The sequence below is a fragment of the Leucoraja erinacea genome, chromosome 15 (genome assembly GCF_028641065.1).
Source record: "Leucoraja erinacea ecotype New England chromosome 15, Leri_hhj_1, whole genome shotgun sequence".
NCBI classification, from domain to species: Eukaryota; Metazoa; Chordata; class Chondrichthyes; order Rajiformes; family Rajidae; genus Leucoraja; species Leucoraja erinaceus.
In genome coordinates this window covers 38,391,839-38,417,401 of record NC_073391.1, presented here as the reverse complement: position 1 = coordinate 38,417,401, position 25,563 = coordinate 38,391,839, and the positions used below count along the sequence as shown (strand labels likewise).

Genomic DNA, 25,563 nt, shown 5'->3' with positions numbered 1-25,563 from the left:
ATGGTGAAATAATCTGAAACTGGCACATAGGTGAACCAGAACATTTTCCCATTAATAATTAAGCCATTTAACAACATAGATTTTGTAAAAGACTGCTCGCTGGTAGCATGCAAAATGTGCCCTGCTGAAGCTTTGATCTTCAAACAAAAACAGGGTTGATTCTCACGAGCCTTGCGTCGGACTGAGGGAATTTACATTTTATCAGCTGAAAGAAAAAGCAAAAGGACTTTACGTATGCCTCCTTGGCTACAGACGAATGCACTGACTGCTCTGTCATAGCTCAGCCGGCAGTATCTTTATATGATGTGACAGATGAATGCAAAGTTTATGCAGAGTGGCTTCACTTCATGGCAGATTTGTTCATCGAAATCTGGGATAAAATTGAACCTTTGGGTGTGGAATTTAATAAATTGGTTGGCATTTTGATAGCTTGGTCGTCTTTAATAATTGGGAAATACAAGGGAATATTGGTACATTTGAAGCAGTACCTGGTTTATCAAGTGCAACAATTTCAGCACCACTATCCAATATCTACCATATGTGTGGCAACCATCTTGGTTTTCGATGTGGTGAATGTCAGTGTCTCCACTGTTATCTTAATAAATTTGCGTGGCCTTAATCAAGCCAATTTCAAATGTACTTTGAGGAAATTGATATTGAGTTGATTGATGTAATTTGTCAAGCATAAGCAAGGTGGCTCAGTAGAGTTGATGTCTTGAAAACAGTATAGCATTGCTGCCAGAGACCAAAACTTTTTGATGATAAAGGAAAAGCCTGTGGATGATATCTGGTTTTGTGATTCTGAATTTGGTAATCCCTCGTCTGCCCTTATCTTTCTTAGAAGTAGAGGTTGTGGGTTGGGGAGATGCTCTTGGTATAATATGGGTGAGTAACTGCAGTGCATTTTGCATTTGTCGTACCCTGTGCTCATTTTATTACTGTATGTTAGTTCTTTCCTTTCTCTCAGTGTCTCCATTGTCACTTTCCCCATGGACAAGCCCATGATTAAATCTGAAGATGTCTAAAGCCAAGTTGGGCAACAGTCAACAAGTTATTGGTAATTGCTGCCCAACAGCACTGTCTCAATCCAGTTAATAAAACATTTAATATTGTAAGGCTCATTTCATTTGAATTCGTTTTAGACAATAGACAATCGGTGCAAGAGTAGGCTATTTGGCCCTTTGAGCAAGCACCGCCATTCAATATGATCATGGCTGATCATCCCCAATCAGTACCCCGTTCCTGCCTTCTCTCCATATCCCCTGACTCCGCTATTTTAAAGAGCCCTATCTAGCTCTCTCTTGAAAGCATCCAGAGAACCTGCCTCCACTGAGGCAGAGAATTCCACAGACTCACCACTCTCTGTGAGAAAAAGTGTTTCCTCTAAATGGCTTACTTCTTAGTCTTAAACTGAATATAATTGTTCTTCAATTATCTTCTAAACTTTACCAAGTTATTGTTAGAAGTTATCGGAGTTTTCCTTTCCAACTTGTTGATAGCCCATGTGCTTTTGAGCCATATAAGTGTAATTTAATTATGAAAATGGGTTTGTATTTGAATAGTTCGATCCAAAATCAACAGCCCATGTGGGAAGGGAGCACTTGAAGCTTGTACTGCCCAGTCAGGCCATACATTGTTCAGAAGTTTCGTAACGCTAGTTTCTTCTGACTTCGGACCATCAAACGTCTAACCTATCAAGTTTGCAACATTAGCATGAGAGGCATTGGGCCTGGCAAAGCACAGGTAGCCAGGTGAGTGAAGCAAACCTCATGGAGTGGACAGCTTGATGAGCACAGGAGGCAGACAGGCAAGTAAGAACCAAAAATATGCTAAAAACATTCAGGTCAATCGGTATCCGTGGACAGAGTTGCAATGTCAGCATTTCAGGCCAATGACCCTTCCCGAGAACATCAGTGCTGTTTCCAACCTGTCAAAACATTTGTAATATCCTGCTTTTATTTCAAATTTAGTGTCCGCAACTCTTCTGTGTCAATAGAAAAGGAGTAAGAAAGTGACAGGTGCAAATGGTATGACAAGTCAGTTCAGTCTGAAAAAGGGTCTTGACCCACAACTATTCCTTCTCTCCAGAGATGCTGCCTGTCCCGCTGAGCTACTGTAGCATTTTGTGTATCTTAACTCGTTACATTACAGACATTAACATCCTGTGTATCAGCAGATGCGTGCCTTTTGCTCACTTGATTTCAGGAGTTCAACTGGCACTTCAGCTTGGGCATGCTGTGCTCGCAGGATATCAACATCTCTCATCTCAATGTTTCACTGGCACGCCCTCCCATGGATCCCGCTATAATGTTTTTTTTTTAAATTAATGAACTTTCTTTTTTTTGTTTATTATCTATATTACTAAATCTCTGTTCTTGACCGCTTTTGGCCTTCTGTGCTGCGATTTCCGAGAGAACGCCGCCACATATGGCCATCATTTTTGGCCACCGCCGCATGTGTGCCGAGGATTTTTCCCGTCGATGAAAAATGACAGAGATATTAATGTTTTTACTAAATTCCCTATTCTCTCTGCTGCCCCTGCTGGAGGGAGGGGGAGGGACTATAAAACCAGGAAGTGGTGTGCCTCAATCAGTCTCTGCAAGTGGTGTGCCTCAATCAGTCTCTCAATCAGAGCTCTGAATAACACTGAACAAATGTCTCCACAGCTGTGAGTACCCATAATGTGGTTTGAAAATGAAAATATGGTTAGTTTGAGGGGAAAAAAGCACTGTCTGCAAATGGTTGTTTCGGTTGAAGTAAAAAGGCACCCCCTCTCTCTCTCCCCCAACACCCCCCCCCCCCCCCCCTCTCCCCCCCCTCTCCCCCCCCCTCCTCTCTCTCCTCTCTCAACCCCCCCCCCCCCCCCCCCCCCCCCCCTCCTCTCTACCCCCCCTCCTCCCCCTTCCCCCCCTCCCCCTCCTCTCTCCCACCTGTCTCCTCTCTTTTTCTCTCTCTCCTCCCCTCCTCCCCCCACGTCCCCTCCCCTAAACCCCCTCCCCTCCACACCCCCCCTACCCCCTTCCCTCCCCCTCCCCCCCCCCCCCTGCCCCCACCTCTCCCCCCTCAGCACACCCCCTCTCCCCTCCCCTAAATCCCCTCCCCCTCCACACCCCCTACCCTCTTCCCTCCCACCTCACCCCCCTCTCTCTCACCCTCTCTCTCCTCTCCTCCTCCCCCACCTTTCCCCCCTCACCCACACTCCCTCTTCTCCTCTCCACCCCCCATCCCTCTTGCCCCTCTCTGTCTCTCTCCCCTGTCTCTCTCTCTCTCTCTCCTCACTCTCTAACCCCCCCCTCCCCTCCCTCTCTAGATGTGACTGCAAGTTGGGGGCTATGCATCAGTAGATAGGGTGGTTATGGGGTAAAAGGAGCAAATTAATAATATTAATATAATATCAAGGGGGGTAATTAGCATGAGTGAAGGGGGGGGGGGATAGTTAGTGTGTGTGAGACGCTGCATGCCGCCTCCCCCCCCCCCCCCCCACAACCGCACGTTGGGGGAACAGACCCAACGGGTCTGCACTTGGTCTAGTATTATCTAGATATTGCTTTTTATTCTTTTATTCTGTTCGAAATAATGAGATAAAATAAAATTAAAATAAAATCTATTGAGTACTGTGTTTACAAACTTGTTGTGCTTCTAGTAAGAGTTTTGTCATTTCATTTTAGTACATATGACTATTAAACACTCTTGACAGTTTAATGCTGCAATCATCAGTTACCCCCGGGACAAAGATGGTGGGACAAGGAGGGGTACGTTGGTTCATGGACCGATCAGGCCAAAGGCGATGGAGGGAGGAACAAACTGGATCTGAGGCCGCTCCTGTTGACCGAGCGCGTGGAAATGGCGCCATCAGGAGTATGCAAAGATAATTTCACTGTGTTGTTTTGCATGACAAATACAGCACCATTCAACCATTACCTTTTCTCAGATCAGAGCTGCTCATAATTATTCATGATGATGATCTGAAGTCTATCTAATGGAAAGGGAGCAGCCATCTAGCTGCCATTTGAGGGAAAGCATTAAATGGTGGTAAAGGTTCCAAACTTAAGTGGAAGGTTATTATAATGGAAAGTAGAAGCTGGTTAGTTCAGAACATTCCTTTGCCATTATGAAGGTAACAATTATTTATTAAGATTGTTTCAGATCAGTTTCCAAATTAATTTAATGTGCAGATTGCATGTCTTGCATTTATCACCCTGAATTGAAAGTTGTGAGCATTTGCTTGCAGTCTTCATTACTTGCACTAGCAAGGTGACTAGTTGCCCTCTTAAGCAGAGTTTTTGACACTGGTTGATTTGGCAATACTGATTTACACAAAATCTCAATCCACTATTTCGGAGAATACCCTCACCCAACTACAGTACACAGAAAGATGGGACAGTAGCATACTCATCCGTTGAGCAGGCTACAATTTAGTTTAAATTGATATTTCCAGGCTTGACCAGTACAGAGACAGACACATATAGGGGGTTTCTGTATTTCTATTAATCACTGCACTTCTCTATAGGAAACCTTGTTCAATTGGACCGAGTAAATTCTTGGGTTATTCTGATGAACTATTATGGTCAAAGCATTAATGGGACTTAAAACACTGAAATTCCTGCTCAAAAGGCTTGGTTGTAAGTAGCAATAAATTTTACCCAAGGTTAGTGTGATATTATGGACACCTGAACTACAAGATAGCCAGTGATGTGTTCTTCAGCAGTCCTCAGAAGTGCATAAATCCAGCTGGATTAAATGAAACCTTATAAACCTGGTTCTGAGAGGCCACTTTAAGTGGAAAAGCAGAATTCAAATCACAATGCTAAAAATCAGTGTTGCACGTGATAGCAATACACACAATCTGTTGGTATATGTAGGCAGGCATAACTGGAAGTTTGCGTGAATTTCACCCATCCTTCCAGATTATAAGGTGTCTGAGATTTATTCACAAAAATACTGGAATTGAAACCACACGGTCCAGGTAATTTGGCTATATTACATGTTTTCATACGCAAACTGAATATAACATGATTGATGAATTAGGGAATACCATATGCATTATAACTCAATTTCAAATGGGAATTAGAGAGCTAGCGAGCGCTGTGCCAGCACAGAAGGGAGCTCCCGGTGAATAAGGGTGTTCCCAGCGAGCGCTGAGCAGCCAACCAGGACCAGACCTGGCTACTGGCACAAAGGCGACCAGGGCCAGACCCGGCCGTCGGCCAGGAGAGGAGGTTCATCGGCGTGCGAGGAGCGCCGGAGAGCCGTTGCCCACGAGCCCCGGCAGTTGGTCGAGGATGGGCCACCGAGAACAAAGAAGGGCCATCGAGATTATATTGAATACTTTAACTTAGTCTATACCCTATACGTGGTGACTCTCTGCATACTCGTGTATTGTATGCAAAACAGAATTTCACTGTACCAAGTACAAGTGACAATAAATTCTTTATTTACTTAAAATGTTACTCTGGAAATTGACAAGCAGAATAAAAGCAGTCTTTTGGGGAAAAAAGTGTAGGGGGGGGGGAAAAACACAGTATAGGGGAAAAATATTTTCCATGTAACCTCCCCACTGTAGTCACACACCACTGTCTCTTAAGAATAGTCTGTCGATGTAATATACAGCCTTTAGTATTTTTAGCTTAAAGTATCGAAAGTAATCATAGATATTAAAAATACTTTTATTTTTGAAAATCCTGCAGGGATAAAAATGTTATTGCGAGTCTGAAACTCTAGCCCTAACCCTTTCTGGCCACTTACAATTTGTTTTATAATGTGATTCTCCACAACATAATGTATCACAGGAACACACATGTCATGTTATAGCAGAACTCCCTGTACCTGTACTTAGAAATCAGTGCTACACCATTCCACTTCCAGCCAACTTTGTTTTTATACCAACATGTAGTTATTATCTCACCTTTGGATGAATATTCCTCAAATTCTATCCATGTTCTTCTTGGCTCAAAATAACAATCCTCCAACTTCATATCCAGAAACAGGGATTCAGTAAAACAGTTTTGAGTAGAACTACTAAGACACAATGAGGAGACTGCAGTCTTTTGGATACAGCAATTCTATTGAGGCAACATTTCAATATTACATTGAAATTGTAACTCAGATACGACTACAGTCAAATCTTTGGATCAGGTCCTGATCTCACAATATATCTAGACTCAAGAGGTGAAAGTATTACCAAGTGAGGCACTGTCACCTTAGTATAGCCTCACACATCCATTTCAGATCACAATCTACAGAAAACAAATGCTATTGAACAAATAACAAAGCTAGTATTAAAATCTTTTTATAAAGTTGATCACAGTCATTGTGCTTTCAGCAACATGATCTAAACACAAACATTCAGTGTTGGCAGCATCTTGGTTGGATCTGCAATTATTCCACCAAATAAACTGAACAATAATATCATATTATGAATGTTAGTGGTACTTTAGAAGCCTATGCACATGAAAATTAATATTTTTCAAATTAGAGACTTTACAGAACAAATGCAACGTGGAATATATATTTACTGAATATACCATGGAAACTACAAAAGAGACATCCAATTTCTTGATAAAAAGTTTCACATCACCCTACAATTCTACTATAACATAGTCACAACGTGTACGTAATTTATTGATGCAAAAAAAAGTGAAAGGTAATGAGCACAAAGGTCAAAGGCTAAAAGAACTGCAACCAAATGAACCAGCCACTTGGTGTCAGCAGCTGACATCCGCAACAGATCGATGTTACATTAGTCTGCAATATCATTCCATGCAGAAAACTTTTGGCAAAAATAAGGTTGAACAGAACTTTAGTACATTACTTTTCCATTGCTCAAAATAATCCAACAGTCAATTTCTAACATTTTCCCCCCAAAAAATCTTAAGTAACACACAGCTTTAGTTTCACTTTAAAAATTAACATTTGGGGTATACAGTAACTGTGCAGCAATAATGACTTTTATGATAAAACAGCATGACTAGAAAGATGCATATAGCAGAAGCAGTTAACTGCTCCAAGTTACCTGTGTGTATTTAGGTCCGTAGTAAGCCACTTTTTGCATTGTTTCTAAGCCCTTCTAATTATACAAAATCTACATTACTATTACATAAATCTATATTACTACTCTCTCTACATAGGTGACAACAAACATATATAGCCAACACCAATACAAAAATAATAAAATATTTTATTTCAAATTAAAACCCAACAGTGGTGATTCTTTTCAGAACAAAAGAAAAGTCACTGTTGACAGTTATCTCTATTAAAAGTGTTTTAAACAGATCTATAGGCACCACATGAGGACCAGTTTGTTATAGCAAGCAGGTTGTTTGGACAAAAGGTTGTGCTTCAAACGTAACAATAATTGTTTAAATACACACACGGCCAATTATCCAAAGAAAGCCTCTTTTTTAATACCGTAAACAAGAATTAAGACAAATACATTGTGTTTTATTAAATCTATCTAATAATGCACAGGATGTTCTGGGTAATTCTTAGAATTGGTTTTTAAGAGGTTTCAGGCAACAGCAGAATGATGCCAGAAGCACCACCTGCGTTTCGAGTGATGCTTGTGAAGAGCAACCTCATCTTTCTCCCGCTCCTTTTTCACTCGCTGGTAATGGTCCTCTTCTTTAAGGTACCACACAGGCGGCCAACGGTGCTTTTCAAAATACTCTTGGTTCTCTGGCAAACAAAATGGTAGAATTACAAATCTACAGTTACTCTGCAAATTAAGATTCTCCCTTGTCCAAGAAGATTCCAATACATTTTAAAGAAAATATTGCACCATTTCCAGCAGTTCTTTTGATTTGATTGAAAGATCAATATCTTTCAATCAAATCCCTTTGGCCCACCAAGCCCATGCCAACCATTGGTCACCCATTCACACTAGTTCTATGTTCTCCCGCATCCACTTTCAATACATCAAGGGCAATTAAGCTATAAACCAACACTTTTTTGGGATATGGGAGCAAACTGCAGCACCTAGTCGAAACCCACGTGGTCACAGGGAGAACGTGCAAACTCCACACCGGCAGCACCCAAAGTCAGGATCAAACCCAGGTCACTGTGTGGCAGCAGTTCTACCAGCTATACCACTGTGCTGTCCTAACATCCCAAATTATGATGAGAAAAACAAACTCCAATCAACTATAAATAATGTAAATGTTGATAATTTTAGATCCTTGAATTACTGAAAGCTAAAGTGAGTGCTGTCAGTCTAAATGTCTATATTTGGTTCACTGATGGAGGTTGTTAGCTTTTACAGTTAAGTTTACATAAAACAATGAAACCCTGTTAAACAATGTGACAAGACTGTAGTGTACATTAGATTGTTGATATAACCCACATGGACCAACAAGAGAGACCATCTCCAGGGTAACCAGTAAGAGATGCACAAAATAATCCTTTCCAGGTGCCTCAGCCTTCAACTTCCATGTAATTAAAACTTTCAGTCAAATAAACATGAGCTCAGTATAGCAAGCTACAGCTGCTGCCAACTTTTCCAGAAGTATCTTACTGTTTAACAGAAAAAAGTGTAAACAGTAAAAGTCACTCATGCTCTTGCACCACCAGGTTCGAAGGTCATTTAGACAAATGCCACATCAAGGTAGTCTCTGTTCAATGGACCTTGCGCAGGAATTCTGATCATTTGTCAGCTATTTGCTCTTTGTGATTATGTGCATTATTGCAAATTGTCCTAATTTAAACTTGCTGAACTTATATTTATGCAAACCACACTTTGGCTGAGATCGTGAGCAGCAGATTAACTGCTGCTTTAATCCTCTGCCAGAATTGCTCTTAAATAGAGTACTACGAAGTGCAAGTGAAAATTCCATGGTAACAATTACCATGGCATGTATACATAATTAAGGGACCAAAAACTGTAGGGAAGATGCTGGGTATCGTGCAGAAGACAGGATTGATGGCGATAGCAGTCAGAGAGTTCGGGAGCCGAGGATATTGAGTACTTGTGGAGTACTGTGTAGTTCTGTGATAGCACCGTGATCATGTAATGGTAGGCTATCACAATGTTTAGATAGGTTTATCTAACGGGAAGCTCTGATACCCACATATACATATCAAGATACCGGGGAATGGAATGTTGATCCTATTTCGGGTGTTCCAAATCAGCACTAATTGCATCTCTGGGCACATGCAAGATGCAGAGTAAAGTTCCCCTTGACTCTGGACTATTGTGCTGACCCAATCACAGATATGCTGCAACATGTAGATTATTGTCCTTGAATAATAAGCAGACACTGGTCAAGATCTTGGCTCCCATGGTAAGAATCTTGCGCTTCAGGTTTTTTCCATTTCATGGGCTAATATTTTCTAACCATTTCCATGCAAGACTGTTTTGACCATTAAAAAAACCCCCAAAGTCCATTATTCTGGGTTGAATTCAAAGCCACACTTCAGAGATATGGGAAAGGAAATTTAATCAATTGCATTATCATGACTCTGAAATGTAATATGATATACAAGTAAACCAGAGCAAATATTTAGTTTCTTACCAGGAGATATTGCTTTTATCTCTTTCCTGAACTTGCAGCAAACACTGTTGTAACTCGTACAGATGTGATGCAAACACCAAGCTGCCAGTTGATGTGCATTATGAAACTGCAAGTATAGGGAGTGGAGAAAATGAGTTTTTAAGATCTATGTATGTAAATATATAGGATACCTGTATAATAGTGTTTCATTATGTTTATTAAAAAATAGAAACATGAAATGCCTGTAATTGTTACATACACAAATTCCCCATGTAAAATGACTACCGCTTTGCTGAAAATGTGGAATTAGTATAGTGAATAGCACCAATAAACACATCTAATTTCACTGCTTTGTTAAAAGGCAAATAATAACTATTTATGGCCCATCATAAATCTTTATATTTTAACTGTGATTTATATTTATTGCAGTTTCCTAAATATTTAATTCAACTTCACTGACTGAGTCTATTTTTTAATTAATTACAATAACTGGGCTGATGCGCAATTAGGGAAAACTCTAATTCCACTCAGCTGACCACATCATGGTGTTAAGAATGTGAGGCTTATAACAAATGATGTGTATTAATATAACTCCATGTACCATTTCTACTGGCCCTTTTAAAACTACGCATTAAAAAAAATGTTAGCAATAGCTTCTACAAAGCATGGACTGATTTTCTAAATATTTTTGTACTGAGAAACAGAAAAATAGGACATGTATAGGCAACAATTTAACTCCCAAAGAACATAACAGCTGCAGATAAAACATGAATGATGTCTTTCAACAGTTAGGCCCTGGAACAGAACAAAAACATGGGTGTAGTAGTAATGTTTTACACACGCTCTTCTATTTGCTGACTGCTTTGAAAGACCATAGTACAGCATCAATCTGGGCCTTTTGCACTCGGCAGTTCCCCAGTCAATGTTGGGGTGGTTGGAGTTACCCACTATGACAACCTCATTGCTCCTGGAGATTAGTTTAACTTGGCATCATGTTCAATGTGGACCTTGTGGGCAAAATAGTCTGTTTCTGTGCGGTACTGATCTATAATCTTTGTAATTTGAAACATCACTTGAAGCAGTACAAGGCATAATTTCCTCCTAGCACCATTGCAAATTCTCAATCCTAAAAGTCGTGCTCTTTCCTCATGCACAGCAAGTATACCTGAATTATACCAGCAAATGGATGGAGAATTGGAGGAACTGATAGGATTGCTGTTGATTCATGCCAGATCTCACTCTTTCACTAACACTAGAATTAAGGAACTGGAGGAATGGTAAAGATAAAGCTACGGTAAAGATTCAGAACCTTTTCCCTCCCCAGACATACATTCTGTGACACAAAAGATTTTTCTAAAGTCGATCCAAGAAATGTGAAGCATATGTATCATTATGATGTAGCAGATGCAACACACTGCTCTAGTATTCTGCAGGCTTTCCTTAACATGAGACTGTATAACTTCAGAAGGATTTCCAAGGCAGATGTCACCAAATTAACATGTAATACAAGAAAATGTCCTGCATTTATATAGTGCTTTTAACATCAAAGACTGAAATACTTTTAAAGGTCTGTCAGAGTTCTAACATAGCAGCTAACGTTATGCTTCATCACCAGACAATCAACGTTCATGAGGTTATAGACAATAGGTGCACAGGTAGGCCATTCGGCCCTTCGAGCCAGCACCGCCGTTCAATGTGATCATGGCTGATCATCCCCAAGCAGTACCCCATTCCTGCCTTCTCCCCATATCCCCCGATTCCACTATTTTTAAGAGCCCTATCTAGCTCTCTCTTGAAAGCATCCAGAGAACCCGCCTCCACCACCCTCTGAAGTTGGTTGATGAATAAATATTGACTAATTGCCCACAGTACTTCCAAATAGTACAATGAATCTTTGAACCAGAGGGGACTCAATAGGATATTTTATTCCTTTAATACAGCACTGCTCTCTCAATTTCACATTATATTTTTATTTACCGATACATAGGAATTTTTATGCATATATGAATACATCTGAAGACTATTGTTTGACAACTAATATAAATGGTTTCATAGAGATTAACAAATCCCATTCATGACACATTTTATGATAGCTGTCAGCATAAAGCTTTTTAATGTATATTAGTATGAAAATGACCTACCTGGGCAAGTTCCAGGTATGTTAACACTTCTCCATCAATATTAACACCTTCCTTTGCTGCTTTTAGAAAGTCCTGCACAGCATATTGTTCTGTAAAGGAGGAACGTGACACAATTGTGTAAGAGGGATGGAAAACAAAATTATTCATAACAAGATTACAGTGTAATGCCAAACACTGATTTAGTTTCATCAAGAGTCTGAAATGCTCCTATCAAGCACATATTAAATGCTCCTATCAAGCACATATGAAATGCTCCTATCAAGCAGATATTAAGAAAGTCATTTCCTTATCATCTTGTTTCAAAAGCTCTCAGGACAAACAGTGGAGAAATTAAGTTATGTAGAAGCTTATTTGTACCATTAAAGCATCACTTAAATCGGACAGATGAAAATGCAGTGAGAGATTTCCATTGTTTTTAAAATTCATTGTGAAAATCATCTCAATTGCATCACAATTTCTTAATGACTCAAAATGATGGGAACACTCATGTAAAGTCATTAGGGGCAAAATCTATCCCTACTTATTATTAGGCAAAACTGTGCCATAAGAACCTGCAAATCATACAAGTAAACAACTGCAAAATCTGGAGAGAACAAGCCTCTTGGGAAAATGTTGTAAACAGGATAGACGGATCTTGTAGGACATGTTCACAATACATGAAATTCTATTTATTTGACTTTAACGTGTTAAATACATGAAAACTGCACATTATTAAACCAGATTCATACAAGTAAATATACGCAACGGAATTAAATAGCAGAGAAATTAAAATTAACTTATTTTGGATCTTGGCTATATCACACTACTATACATTGCAAGTACTGGTTTTACTATAAATGATCAGGCACTGAAAAAAAGCACAACTAAGATATGACTGCATGATATCAGGAAAGGATGAAGAAGCCGAGTATTTTTTATCTGAAAAAGACCGGTGAATTGATAGAATACTTTGAAGCAATGAGGTTCGACAGGTTAGAATATATTTCTACATGGACTGTTTAACAAAATAAGAGCCATAAATATTTGATAGTTAAATATACAGTAAACCTGTGTTACATCAGACCATGGAGGTGGTGGTACGGTGTCAGTCATTGCCAATTTTTTCCTACACCGAGTAAGTTATTATCATTGTATGTAGTTGAAACAAAGAATTGCAGATGATGGTTAATACACAAAAGGACACAAAGGGCTGGAGTAACTCAGCAGGTCAAGCAGCATCTCTGGAGAACATGGATAGGTGATGTCGGGACCTTTCTTCAGAATGATTCAGTTTGCTGACTTACTCCAGCACTTTGTGCCATTTCACCTGAAATCTAGGCGCCAATGCTGGTCTGCATGAGCGAGCCCTCCTTCACTGGTTGAAGCAATTGGTGTTGCAGCTTACATCGCAGCCCCTGACAGGACGGGCTTTCTTCAGGCTGCTGCCACCGACAGGACATGCAGTGGGCTCCCTTATTTTTCATCCATTGCTTCTAAGGTAAAGCTGATCAAAGTGACGGCCAACAGAAAGAAACAATAGGCGGTGAGAGGGGAGAGAGCACCATGGTGACCAAGCCCATCCTGTTGGTGGCAGCGGCTTGAGGAAAGTGCTGTCCCAGGGGCTACAACATAAGCCGCAACAATAGCTGCGTTATTTTGACCGTGCGTTGGGTGAAAGGGTTGCCGGTGCACCTAGCAAGCCGGGGATGGCGTCAGAAGCTGGGGCTGGGGAGGCATTAGCAGGTCCGTCCGCTATAACCAAAGTCAGTTCTAAAGGGGTCCATTAAAATGAGGGTTTACTGTAATTCCAGTAAAAGACTTAGCAGGAATTATCTTTAGCAGAAGTGTTTTGAATTTGTTACATTTCTACTGGTAGTTGTTCACACATTTAAAAATCTTTAAAGAAAAGAAAACAAAGAATGCAGTGAAATATTGTTCTAACAACCACCCACCAAAATCATTAATATTTCCATTCATGAATACAGTACAATGTTTGTGAGTGAACGTAACAAGATTCCCGCATCATGCATGGGCTGCCCTTGAGCAATGAGCAGACTAAAACGTGTTGCTTGTCTCGGTTCAATCTCGTCAGGTATTGTAGCATTGCATCATTTCAACCAAATTGGCTTTTCATTACTTAACGAGCAAGATGAAGGTGTAACACCTTCCAGGTCCATTTCTTCTCTGCCTTTGGAGGAATTTGCTCATCACTCTAATGTCCATCTTGACTGCACTGAACAGATCAATCTGCAACCTCTCTTTGCCAAAATTTATTGTGGGTAGACATGGTGCTGCTACCTGTGTGGTCATGTCAAGATTTTTCTTGTGGTCTGATGTATAACTTTACTTCATGACATATTAAATTAAATGGCATTGGGGTAATGGATATAGAGCACAATTAACAAACACAAACTGTGTAATTTAGAAGTACGTCAATGTATTTTACTGGCCAATACGCAAAAGAAAATTTGGCACATTAGCTGCTTAGCTGCATAAAGTAGGGATGGCGTTTGGAAGAAGTGGCACTAGCAGTATCACAATATTCCATACCATACAACTAAACGCACCTGAAAAGGAACAATAATGTCCTATTCATCAGTGAACCCATGTTCAGATGGAATAAGCTGAAATTGGATCTTATTTTATGTATTAATACTCACAGCCTAAACACTAATTTAAAATAAAAATTACAGCACTTTACTAAACAAAATAAATTGCTACTTACTTTCCTTTCGGAAAAATAATGATAAAATATTTGTTTTTCTGGCTTGGTATCCCTTCTTTAATACTGACCTGTCAGAGCCACAAAACGTGGAAGGCACAGCCTGTTTGCCAGGGCAATTAACTCAATTGGATCAAGCTGTGAATTGAATGAGAATTGGCTGGTGTACAGGTACTCCAGAATTGCTTGCATACAAGCCTTGCTTGTAGTGGGGAAGTAGACCTGTAAGTGAAGGCAACGTATTATCTGACAAGAACTTGTCTTCAAATGCTGTGTAATCTATTTATGATTAATATTTATCATTAAGAATTGATATATATTTGCATCCAAATCTGGATTGTTGTGACAGAATACTGTTTATAAATCTATACTGCTTTAAGAACATTTAGTACCATTAATTTCGCCAACTTCATCTAATTTGATGCAATAATCACAAGAAAAAGTGAACTAATATTCTTCATTCATATGTAATAGATTTTGTATTCATGGAGTGTGCATGTATCACTTGCATTAACTATCTCATACTTGCTGAAAGCTCCAGAATGTCAGGAGACTTCTACAGAAAGCTCAACAACCAACTACAGGCACACAATGGCTCCATGAGTGGCATCTATCAAGTTGTTCTGAGGGTTTGCAAAACATACTTTTGCTAAGCTTCCAAAACTTCATTGAATGCATTCAGTCTATAATGAAGCTAGAGTATAGCACTAATAAACGTTTGGTCTTAGCACTTTTTACAAACTTAAAGATGCTCATACCATTGCAAATTGTTGTGGTTACATTAGTACCACAACAATTGCATTAGTGGAAATATTAGAAACATTTTGCAGAATTTTTATTCTAGAAAGTATCAGTTTCATGTACATTTAATTTTTTAAACCAGCATTATGGAATTGAAAATCCATTCTCTCACCACCTTTCTTCCCATCCAAAAGACCATCAGAATGAAGTATGATAACAAGCATTAGGAGGCTGTTTTAGGTCACTGGAAATTTTACTCTGCATTTCTGAGTGCAACAATAACTCTTACAAACTTCAGATGGACCATAGAAAGCAGACTGTCGAGTTGCATCACAGCTTGGTTTGGGAACAGCTATGCGCAATACCGCAAGAAAATGCAGAGTTATAGATATAGCCCATTACATCACATGGTCCAAACTTCCGCCCAACGACTCCATCTACACTTCATGCTACTTCGGAAAAGCAAGCAACATAACCAAAGACTTGTCCCACACTGGTCAGTCCTTCTTCTCCCTGCTCCTGTCCAGCAGAAGGTACAGAACCTTGAAAACACGCACCACCAGACTCAGGAACAACTTCTTCACCTCTTATCAGGCTTCTGAATGGTCCTTCCATAGGCTATGGTATTATCCGATTCACCTCCACCCTATTGTGGACATTGGACGCTGTGGAATTGATGCGCAACAATGCTCTGCACCTTGTGCTACCTATTGTACTCTAGTTTGACTTGATTGTATTTGTGTGGTATATCTGTTCTCTTTGGACATCATGCAGAACAAAGCTTTTTACTGTACTTCAGTACACATGACAATAATAAACCTTAGTCAATCATTATGTCCTGAGATGGTATGCACACCCAGGAGGAGTATGGGATAATCTATTCCTTGTACAATGCTCCCTTTAGCTAATGACAGACAGAAATGGACCGATCTTGTCCTGGGAGTCTGTTGCTGCTCACTCAAAAGATGTTGCATCTAATCCCAGACCCCAATTTCTAAATTATCTCTCAGAGGTCTCGCTTCTGATGACTCTTTCAGCCCCAATATCATCCTCTGGCATAAGGTACTGATTCCCATAATTGCTACAACTTTAATGCCCTCCCCCCCCCCCCCCCCCCCCCCTCCTCCTCCCAATGAAGACCACCAGATATAGTGCTCGAACACCTTTCTTCCCAATCAACATTCAGCCTCTGCTATTACAGATTTTTAGCCACTTGCCTTCACAATCTGCAAGGCCGATGTCCTTTTATCCTAAGCTCCAGGCAGTAATTTGGTCATGGGCGTCACACTGAGCAGGACAGGATTTCTTCATACCGCCACCCCAATGGCCCAGACCTCCCATTATGTTAACACTCTCTGCAGTGCTGTTATTCTCACGTCATGGTAGGGATAGTAACTGTGGAGACCTGACATTCACATGGGCTTTACAATCAGACTTTAATGAAGAGAACTTTGATGCAATTTGTTTATAGAAAGATTGTGATATTAATACTATGCTGTCCTATTCCAATTACTCTAGCATTTCAACATGCCAAGACAAGATTCATAATTGCAGGCCAACACTTCATATTTACCTATTTACTCAGAAAGAAGAATTCACCACAATCAGTTCAGGATTCTTAAGGGCCTGTCCCATGGCGGTGACCTAATTTGTGAATTTAGAAGAGTTTGCATTTGACTCAAACTCGCAGCATGGTCGACACGTGGTCCTAGGAGGTCACTGGAACACTCCTTCATGCTCGAGGGAAGTTCCCGCATACTCGCGGCCTCAGTTTGGTCGAGGAAAATTTATCAGCATGCTGAAATTTTTTTCCCCCGAGTAAAAATTGGTCGGCATGATTCTTTTGAACTCGTAGTGCAGTGGAGTGGGATCGCTAGGAAGTCGAGGTAACCGTAGGCAATCTCCTTTGCTGACCGGGGATTTTAATTGGCTCATTGGAGTTTTCAGAACCAAGGAAAACCAAGGTAATGTTAAATGCCCGTTAAATTTTATTAAAAGTTGTCTGGCCTCTTAAAAGTGTCTTCACTCCTTCTCCCCCCCCCCCCCCCCCCCCCCCCCCCCTCCGTGCTCTCTAAAGGACTTACCGTACACTGTGCCAGCCGTCTTTTATGGCGGCACTGAATTTCAGACAGCGCTCCCCCGCTTTCCCTGGCTGTGTGTGTGTATGTTTGTTTAGACGGTTGAGCCAGCTCGCGGTTTCATCGCTGACGGTCGATCCAGCTCGAGGTTTTTCAGGCGAGTGCCCCCGTGCTTGAAGGTCGAAGACAGCCACTGAAAAGTCGCGTTAGTGGGACAGACCCTTTACTCTCCACCAGAGGCGTAAAGGCCAACTGTAGACACCTTCGCCACAGCTTAGCGCTGCTCCCCCCCCCCCCCCCCCCACAAAACAATTGTAAATTCAATCTAGTTGATACCTTTTCTCAAAGAGCATGAGGGCATTACATCAACCAACCTCTTTGATGGAACTCTCCAGGAAAGATCCTCCAAACATAGCTGCCATCCATTCACAACTAGAAATTAGCAGAGACTTATGGCCATTAATACTCCCATCTTCTAATTTAAGAATTACATCTGCGTTGAAAGTGGAAAAATTGTTAACATTGTAATTGTAAAAATCGAATTGTAAAACAGCACAATAATCAGCCATTAATTGCTTTCTTCTCAGTAACAATGTCAAGAGATAATTGTGTTTTGTATTTAGTGCATGCTATAAATATTTCAGATTGTTAGTCCTCAGACAACATGGCACCAAGAATAATCTTGTTTAAACAATACACTCTCTCAACATTCTACTCATTATCATGACTGCCATCTGATACTATAAGTTAGAGTTACATTTTACATATAACATACAAAGGTGTTCTTTAAAAACTCAAGTATTTATTTTAAGAAGTGGCAATTGTGCTGGCAGTTTGGTCAGTTTCACCAATGCTCTTACACCCAAATAAAGTCATACAATGCTAATGTTCTCTTTTCTAAATTGAAGCTGTGCACAGAAAACAAATATGTCAAACAAAATTTCCATAAATCCCTGGGGCCAATTATATATTAGTTGAATGCATGTAGATTGGAATCACGACTCATCTTACTCCAGAACAAGGGAAGAAGGAGTCTTGCTCCATTTCACTGTGAAGTCAACTCTAAACTGGTATTCAGCAATGTTAAGCTTGCAGTGTGATCAGAATTCTTAGGGAAATCACGTGAAAATATTCCAATGAATAACAAACAAAAAACATTGGGCAATGTATACCAAATAAAATCATTCTACATTGCTTCTCAGTTAGAGAGAAACCATGAAGTTGACATTGTGAATTTTTTTAAGTTTCCAAAGTTAATCATAGTACTTCGTACCGTAATGCACAAAAACTTTTAACTCAAATACCCAAAGGCAAATTGTGTTATTTAAATTTGAAACAGGGTCAGAATTTCCCCAGGCATTTGTTTTATTTGGAAACTTAATTGAATATGTTTTCTGTTGGCCGAGATCATGAGATTTCTGTTAATATAGATGCATTCAAAAATATGAAAAGGCAGACCGATAAAATGCTTTTGAATTAACAGGAATAGTCAGTATAAATTAAAAAGACCACTAAGTAATGACATTAGAAATTATTAGATTACCAGAAAATGTTCCCTTTACTAAGCATTCTTTTATTCGATTTGCTTTCCTGACGTGAAATGCTTTTGTGATCTCCTGATTCATAAAGGCTTCTTTATTTTGAATATTTTCAACCATCATACGCAAATCAAAAACTTCCAAAATTTCTGCTATTTGTGCAATTCTCATCAGATCTTTCTCGTTTTCATCCAGCTCTCCCATGTAGAGAAATCGTAGTACAGCTTCAAAGGGCCCTGGCTGGATTGATGGGTCCATTGTAACCACTGTGATTACACCTGTCCTCTTTGTTACAGGGTTCTCCAGGACTTCTTCGTGAATATAATTAAAGGCCTTGCTCCACGAAGATAGCGGTTTTCCTGCTTGCATTTCATTCACTGCCGAGGATTCGTTGTCATGCATGCTCACTTTCAAAATGCCATCACTCTTGGATGCTCTCAGAGTGCAATGTGTTGAGCTAACACAGATTTCACTGCCATCATCATCTGTATCAAGACTCAAAGTTCTCATCAAATGGTCTCGACATGATTTCACTGGTTTCTCATTTTTCTCAGTTGTTTGCGCGTCAACAGTTAGTTCCAACAAAAACAGATCGTAAAATTTTGAAGATGAGGTAGCCAGGTATACCTTGTGAGCATAGATTTTAACTTGGTTCTTAAGTACAAACATAACATCAGCACATAGTGGATTGTTGAGCAGGTGGCTAGGTCTGAAAGCACTCACAGGATTATCTGGAATTTTCATGACTGGAGGTGGTGGTTTAGGTGGTAGGAATGGAGCCTGGAGCAAAGGCTTCTGCACCTTCTTTAGATGAGATTTCCAGAACTGAAGGTGTCGCCTGGAAATCAGTGCTCCTCTGACCGCATTATCAAATACATCCTTGATGCCAAACTGATCAAACACGCTGGTTTCATAATATGGAATCCCAAGTTCTTTGGCTACCTCTCGGCCCTTCTCAGGAGGTAAGATGTCATTGGGTCTTATTGGCCTAGGAATAAATACAATGAAATAAATGATTTGCCAACATTTCATCAATATGACGCATGAAATGTTTTGAACATTTCTAATCTGTTAAGAAACTGTCTAAAACTTCAAGCTTTTCTTTCCTTACAATTGGGGATTTGATTGTTCTTACAAAGAGTTAACAATTTGCATGAAATTTTGACCAATGTAGAATAATATGAATTGTGTTGAAATTAAGGGTCGAATCAGCCCCTGTTGGTGTTCATGCTCCCCACAGTAGATGTTAGAGTTCTAATCATGTGTCCACTCCCTTCCAATTCCTAGTTCACTTTCTCTCAATCCAAATCTTGAAACTACCTCAGTTTCTGTCAGTAAATTCAGTCATGTATACTCAAAATGAAAAAATCGTTGTGTTTTATGGATTGGAATACCACATGTGTAATGCAATGAATGGTATGTTTTTACATGCTCCTGCAGCAAGCCTGTTCTCCAGTAAATGAATGACTCATTGTCATGATGTTAGATATGTTAAACAATGTGGGCACTATTACCACAATGGAAAGGGTATATTTTACAAAGTATATAACTAAAGAATGTTTATGACATGTACAATTGTCGTGAAAATGCAATCCAGACTACTTGTTGCATTAATATTAGAGTCAAAGAAAATTATCAAGACTAAACAAGTGCTGAGAGGCACAATTCCAGAATGCTGACAACATTTGGGAATTAATGAACAATCTGCAAAAAGTAGGAATAAAACAGTACTCTATCCAAATGAGATGCAAACCAATGACACATTTCAAGAAAGGTTAACCAAGGCACAAGTGTGAAGGTTAAATAACTTGTACTAACTCTATAACTTAATAATCTTTAAAACACTTCTATATCTATGATTCTGCATGTTATTCTATCAATATTGAAAAATGTGCCTTGCGCACTACTTAAAAGCAGAGTTGCAAACAATAACATCAAGGAAAATTAGAATGTCAAAAATAAACATATTATGTACGCATATTGCACAAACCTTTAAAAAGATTCTTCAATGAAGATGCCCTGAAGAACACTATTAGTTCAAAACCATGTACATTATCATCAACATTTTTATTTGCGAGCTTCAGTTCACATTAGGAATCTAAAATGTATACTAATAAGAACCAGTAGTGAATTCTCGCCACTATAAACCTCATTACTATAAATATATTCAGCTTTTCAATCCATTCCTCCATAGAGAAAGCAAATAAAGGTGCAATTACATTGTCTGCCTGGTCTTGAAACAGCTAACAACAATTATGTAAAAACTTAAACTTTGGTAAAATGTTTATCCTTCAGGGTTCATACCATTAGAAATGTGCCAATTTTTCCCCTCAATTATTCTAAAAGCTTCAACTCCAATGCCTCATCAAAGTTAAGACTTGTGCTTGCTAGCTCTTAAATGAGAGCAAATAGATGTTTCTCCCGAGTATTGATAAAATCCATCTCAAACTTGCCTCTTTGACCTTCATGGAGCAGCCTTCAAGGTGCACTGACTATAGCACCATTTAACCCAAAAGAGTGGACAGAACTTGTGTAGCACCATAAATTTAAACAAAATTATAACGCCTTCCCGCTGTGTTTCAAGACCAACCGTCCATGGCAGTGGCACCAATTCCATCATAAAATCAAAAGTGGATACATTTATTAATGACTGCACACCATATATTCACAACTCAAGCAGTCTACCATTCTATGCAGCAAGTGTTCAGGCTTTGGCTTATAAGTGGCGAGTAATATTTTTTCACATAAACCTAGGCAAGAGAATTTAACCACTTTCATTGAAAAAACAACGAATGTGACACGGAGATTGATTTTTGGCACAGTGAATGTTTGGGGCCTGAAATGTACTGCTGAGGCAGATTCAATTGTAGTTTCAAACACTGTTGGATAAACATCTGAAGGGAAAGGATTTGCAGGGCTGAGGAGGGGTGTGTGGCGAAGTACAATTAACTGCCTCTTTCGCACGTACAGAAATGAAAGTGGACTGTTTAGCATACTGTTAAGCTAAAGATGGCTGCAATACAGGCCTGGCAGAACATCACCTGAGAAGACACCCAGCAACTGGTGGCGATGACCATGAATCACAGACTTCAAGCAGTCATTGCATGCAAAGGTTATGCAACAAAATACTAAACATGACTACTTTCATTTACATGACATTGCTGTGTCTCAATCATTATGGTGCCCTGAAATGGGGGTACTATATATAAACAGCTGTAATTTCTACATGGTGGAACAAAAATGTATTAAAAAAATCGCCTTTATTAAAATCGGACAGTGTGCACTTTAACCACATGTGATTTTTTTTCTATTACAAATCTAAAATTGTGGAGTACAGAGGCAAATAAATAAATGATGGGTCTTTGTCCCAAAAATTAGGGAGGGCACTGTATAGTCCAGTGGAATACAAATGCCAAGTTAGTTATCCACCGAAATACAGTTTACTGTGACAATTATAATAGTCTCAGATTAACAATTTTATTGCGCAATGTGAGACTGAGAATAATTTCTTAGCTCATGGGAGCAGATGAGAATTATGTTTCGTTCTATCAAAGATTTCCATGTAGAAAGTAAATATAGATTGTTCATTTGAGTATGAGTAAATTTCAAGAGTATACTTACAACCAGATTTTACTAAAACAACATGCAAAGCAGTCAAGCCATCTTTTCATCTATCTGACACATGCACATGCATGTTCCTATTGAGGCACAGACTTTGTTGCTGGCACAGACAAAAAGACAATCTTACACATAAATCTTGCAAGCTAAAAAAGGGTCAAACGTGCTGCATATAGAAACTACTTACCAATTTTACAAATTATTACACATGGCAAATGTTGTGATTATTTCTGCGTTCAAATTCTGGGGTATGCACATTGTGTATTTTCCAAAGAAATAGCAATCGAAAGGTAGATAAAATTAAAAATAATTGTCCATCCCAACAGTATTGTCTTCCAAATTCTGGGGCGCGGGCACTAAAATTCGAACCATTTCTTATTCCTGCTTAGTTGTTCTCAAATATATTCAGATACCAATATTGCAGTACCAGTAATACACAAAGTTTATTTTGTCCTGACTTCATCCACCATGCACCGAAACAAACAAACAAAAAAAAAATCACACATCAGGTAAATTTTGAAAATGTATACTGGCCATCCGATTCTAAACCTGTTGGAAGCCTATTCATTTATTAAGATATTTTAAAGAATTTTATACATGCCTAGAGTATCAGCAGAAAGTGCAGTTGAACTAACAATGCTTAGCAGCTGCTGTGACACACAGAGAATACAAATGCTCCTGTACCTAAATAAAATTTACTGCCTCCTGCTGGCTATCGAGAACTCCCCAGAATTGCTTATCTTCCCTTAATTGCAGAGCTCTGAACTATATAACATCAGCTATGTCACAGACATGCCAAAAGACTACCATTTGAAATATTTGTTGCTACATGAAATACAGTTTTATAGATCAGTTATATCTGGCAGAAACTTCCTTTGACACGAAAAGTGCTTGCTGGTTAGCTAGAAAGATGGCATAGTTTAATTGACTGCCATTATGAACGGTAAACGCAGCTAATAAGTCAAGGTAACTGCAAATGCAATTGTATACAGGGGATGTTGGGTAAAGGGCATGGGATATCCACCTCAGGAATTAATACCTCTCCTCTTATTCCTCTTCATATCCTCTTTCAAATAAATGAACTGCAAGATGCTCAAACTGATCTCTATCCTGTATTACAGCTGCGAACAACAATGCTGGAAATCAAGACCTTTCTCAAAAAATCTGCAGCACTTGGGGGGGGGGGGGGGGGGAAGTGGACACAACAAAAAGGCGTGAAGTTAATCAATGCATCTAAGATGTGCAAAAACTTGCATAACAATGGGCAATAATTTGAAAAAGGTGGCATTGACAGTAATTTACCAAGACAGATTGGTAGTCTTGGATGGTCTCTTGTCCTGGTGGTCAAATCAGGCTAAGTACTTTTAGAACACATGCTCAATGTGTTCAACACTTTCCAGAAGATGCAAGGCATATCACTAAATTTTTTTCACAAGTTTGTTTTACCCTTCCAACACACTCAATCGAAAAACAAACCCTTGTACAAATTCAAAGAAAATGATTAAAAGGTGTATGACTTAAGTATTGCAGATCTCCAACAATTAGCCAGAGCCAGTCTATTAAGCTGCAGTAATAAATAACTATAAATAATTACAGAATAATAACAGCATGTAAACAAAGACCATTTGGCTCACTGAGTCTGTACTGGCTCCATGCAAGAATATGTCAATTAATCTTCTTCTCCCCCATTGCCCTGTGAACTCTTATTCTCTCACTTATCCAGTTCCTCTTTCAACAGTACAATTAAATCTCCTGGCAGCAAGCTTCAGACCATAACCACAAAATACAAACATTTCTGCTCTTATAACTTTTAGGTATTTTTGTGTCTTTATTCTATGCCACCAAGGTTTTGACCTTTGCCATCTTTGCTTTTCCTATATCTACTTTATCAAAACCCTTGTTGATTTTGGTCATACCCACATTCTTTTCTCCCAGAGAACAAACAGTTTCTGCAGTCTATTCGCCTAAAGTCTCTCATTACATCACGTATTCTTTCTCTCTAGAGAAGCTGCCTGTCCTGCTGTTAGGTCAGCATTTTGTGTCTACTATTGGATAGAATACCTATTTCCTATGTGCATCCCTGCTGATACTTGCCCTGTTTTTTTTCTACAAGTCCAGCAACGTCAGTTTCCTCATTGCACTAGAAATATGGTGGTCGAGAAAGTTTTCCTGCACACCACTGCTATGCAATCTGTGCAACCTTGGAGGTCCTGCACGAGAAATGCCTCCCTCTCTTTGTCCCTGTGTTGCTGCATTACCAGTCTAGATTTGGATAGTCAATAGATCATTATCACTACTTTGCAGTTTTTGTACACGTGGAATTGCAATAATGTTTCTTAATTCTAAACAAGATAAATATTGTTCTCCAAATACCAAGTGTAGTGGGTTAGGCAGTATCTCTGGAGTACATGATAAGTGACAATTCGGGTTGGGACCTTTATGCAGTCTGAAAAAGGTTCCGGACCTAAAACGTCACCTAACCATGCACTCCAGTGGTGCTGCCTGACTTGCTGAGTTACTCCAGCATTTTATGCATCTATAGTTCCTTGTTTCTAAATTTTGTTCTCAACTGATACAATAATTTCTCCCTCTAGCTACAATATTCTCCTTAATCAATATGGTAATTATTCCTCTTGGCTTACCCTAAACACTTTGTATCTAGAATCATTTAGAAACTTTTCCTGCACTTTTTCCAAGCAGAGTCTTGACACCATGACATCCTAATTACATTTGGTTCATCTCAAGCTGATGTGGCATATGTGCATTATAAACCAACCTTGAACTTCCTCATATTCTCTCATAGTCTAGTTCTATTTAAAATGCCTACATCACTTGTTTAGGGTGCTATTTCTCTCTCCCAAAGGTCTCACTTTTCCCAAAACTGGTCCAGGACCTAAACTCCTCCCCTCTGCACCATCACCGCACTCAAACTGTCATATGCTGAGAGAATGCAGCGGCTGGGCTTGTATACTCTGGAGTTTAGAAGGATGAGAGGTTATCTTATTGAAACATATAAGATTATTAAGGGTTTGGACACGCTAGAGGCAGGAAACGTGTTCCCGATGTTGGGGGAGTCCAGAACCAGGGGCCACAGTTTAAGAATAAGGGGTAAGCCATTTAGAACGGAGGCGAGGAAACACTTTCTCTCACAGAGAGTTATGAGTCTGTGGAATTCTCTGCCTCAGAGGGCGGTGGAGGCCGGTTCTCTGGATACTTCCAAGAGAGAGCTAGATAGGGCTCTTAAAGATAGCAGAGTCAGGG

At 39.5% G+C, this 25,563-nt stretch overlaps 1 protein-coding gene across 2 annotated transcripts in view; it reads right to left on the bottom strand.

Annotated features, from left to right (window-relative positions):
- Positions 1–5,648: 5,648 nt before the first annotated feature.
- Positions 5,649–25,563, bottom strand: part of rhobtb1 (Rho related BTB domain containing 1) — a 62,023-nt gene continuing 42,108 nt past the window's right edge. For both annotated transcript variants that reach the window (XM_055647204.1, XM_055647205.1), the window contains 6 exons: positions 18,690–19,672; positions 17,521–17,639; positions 14,399–14,549; positions 11,627–11,715; positions 9,507–9,612; positions 5,649–7,674 (listed from right to left, as the gene is read on the bottom strand). In XM_055647204.1, coding sequence (XP_055503179.1) covers positions 7,508–7,674; positions 9,507–9,612; positions 11,627–11,715; positions 14,399–14,549; positions 17,521–17,639; positions 18,690–19,672 — 1,615 coding nt within the window. In that variant the 3' untranslated portion in view covers positions 5,649–7,507. The remainder of the gene's footprint in view (positions 7,675–9,506; positions 9,613–11,626; positions 11,716–14,398; positions 14,550–17,520; positions 17,640–18,689; positions 19,673–25,563) is intronic.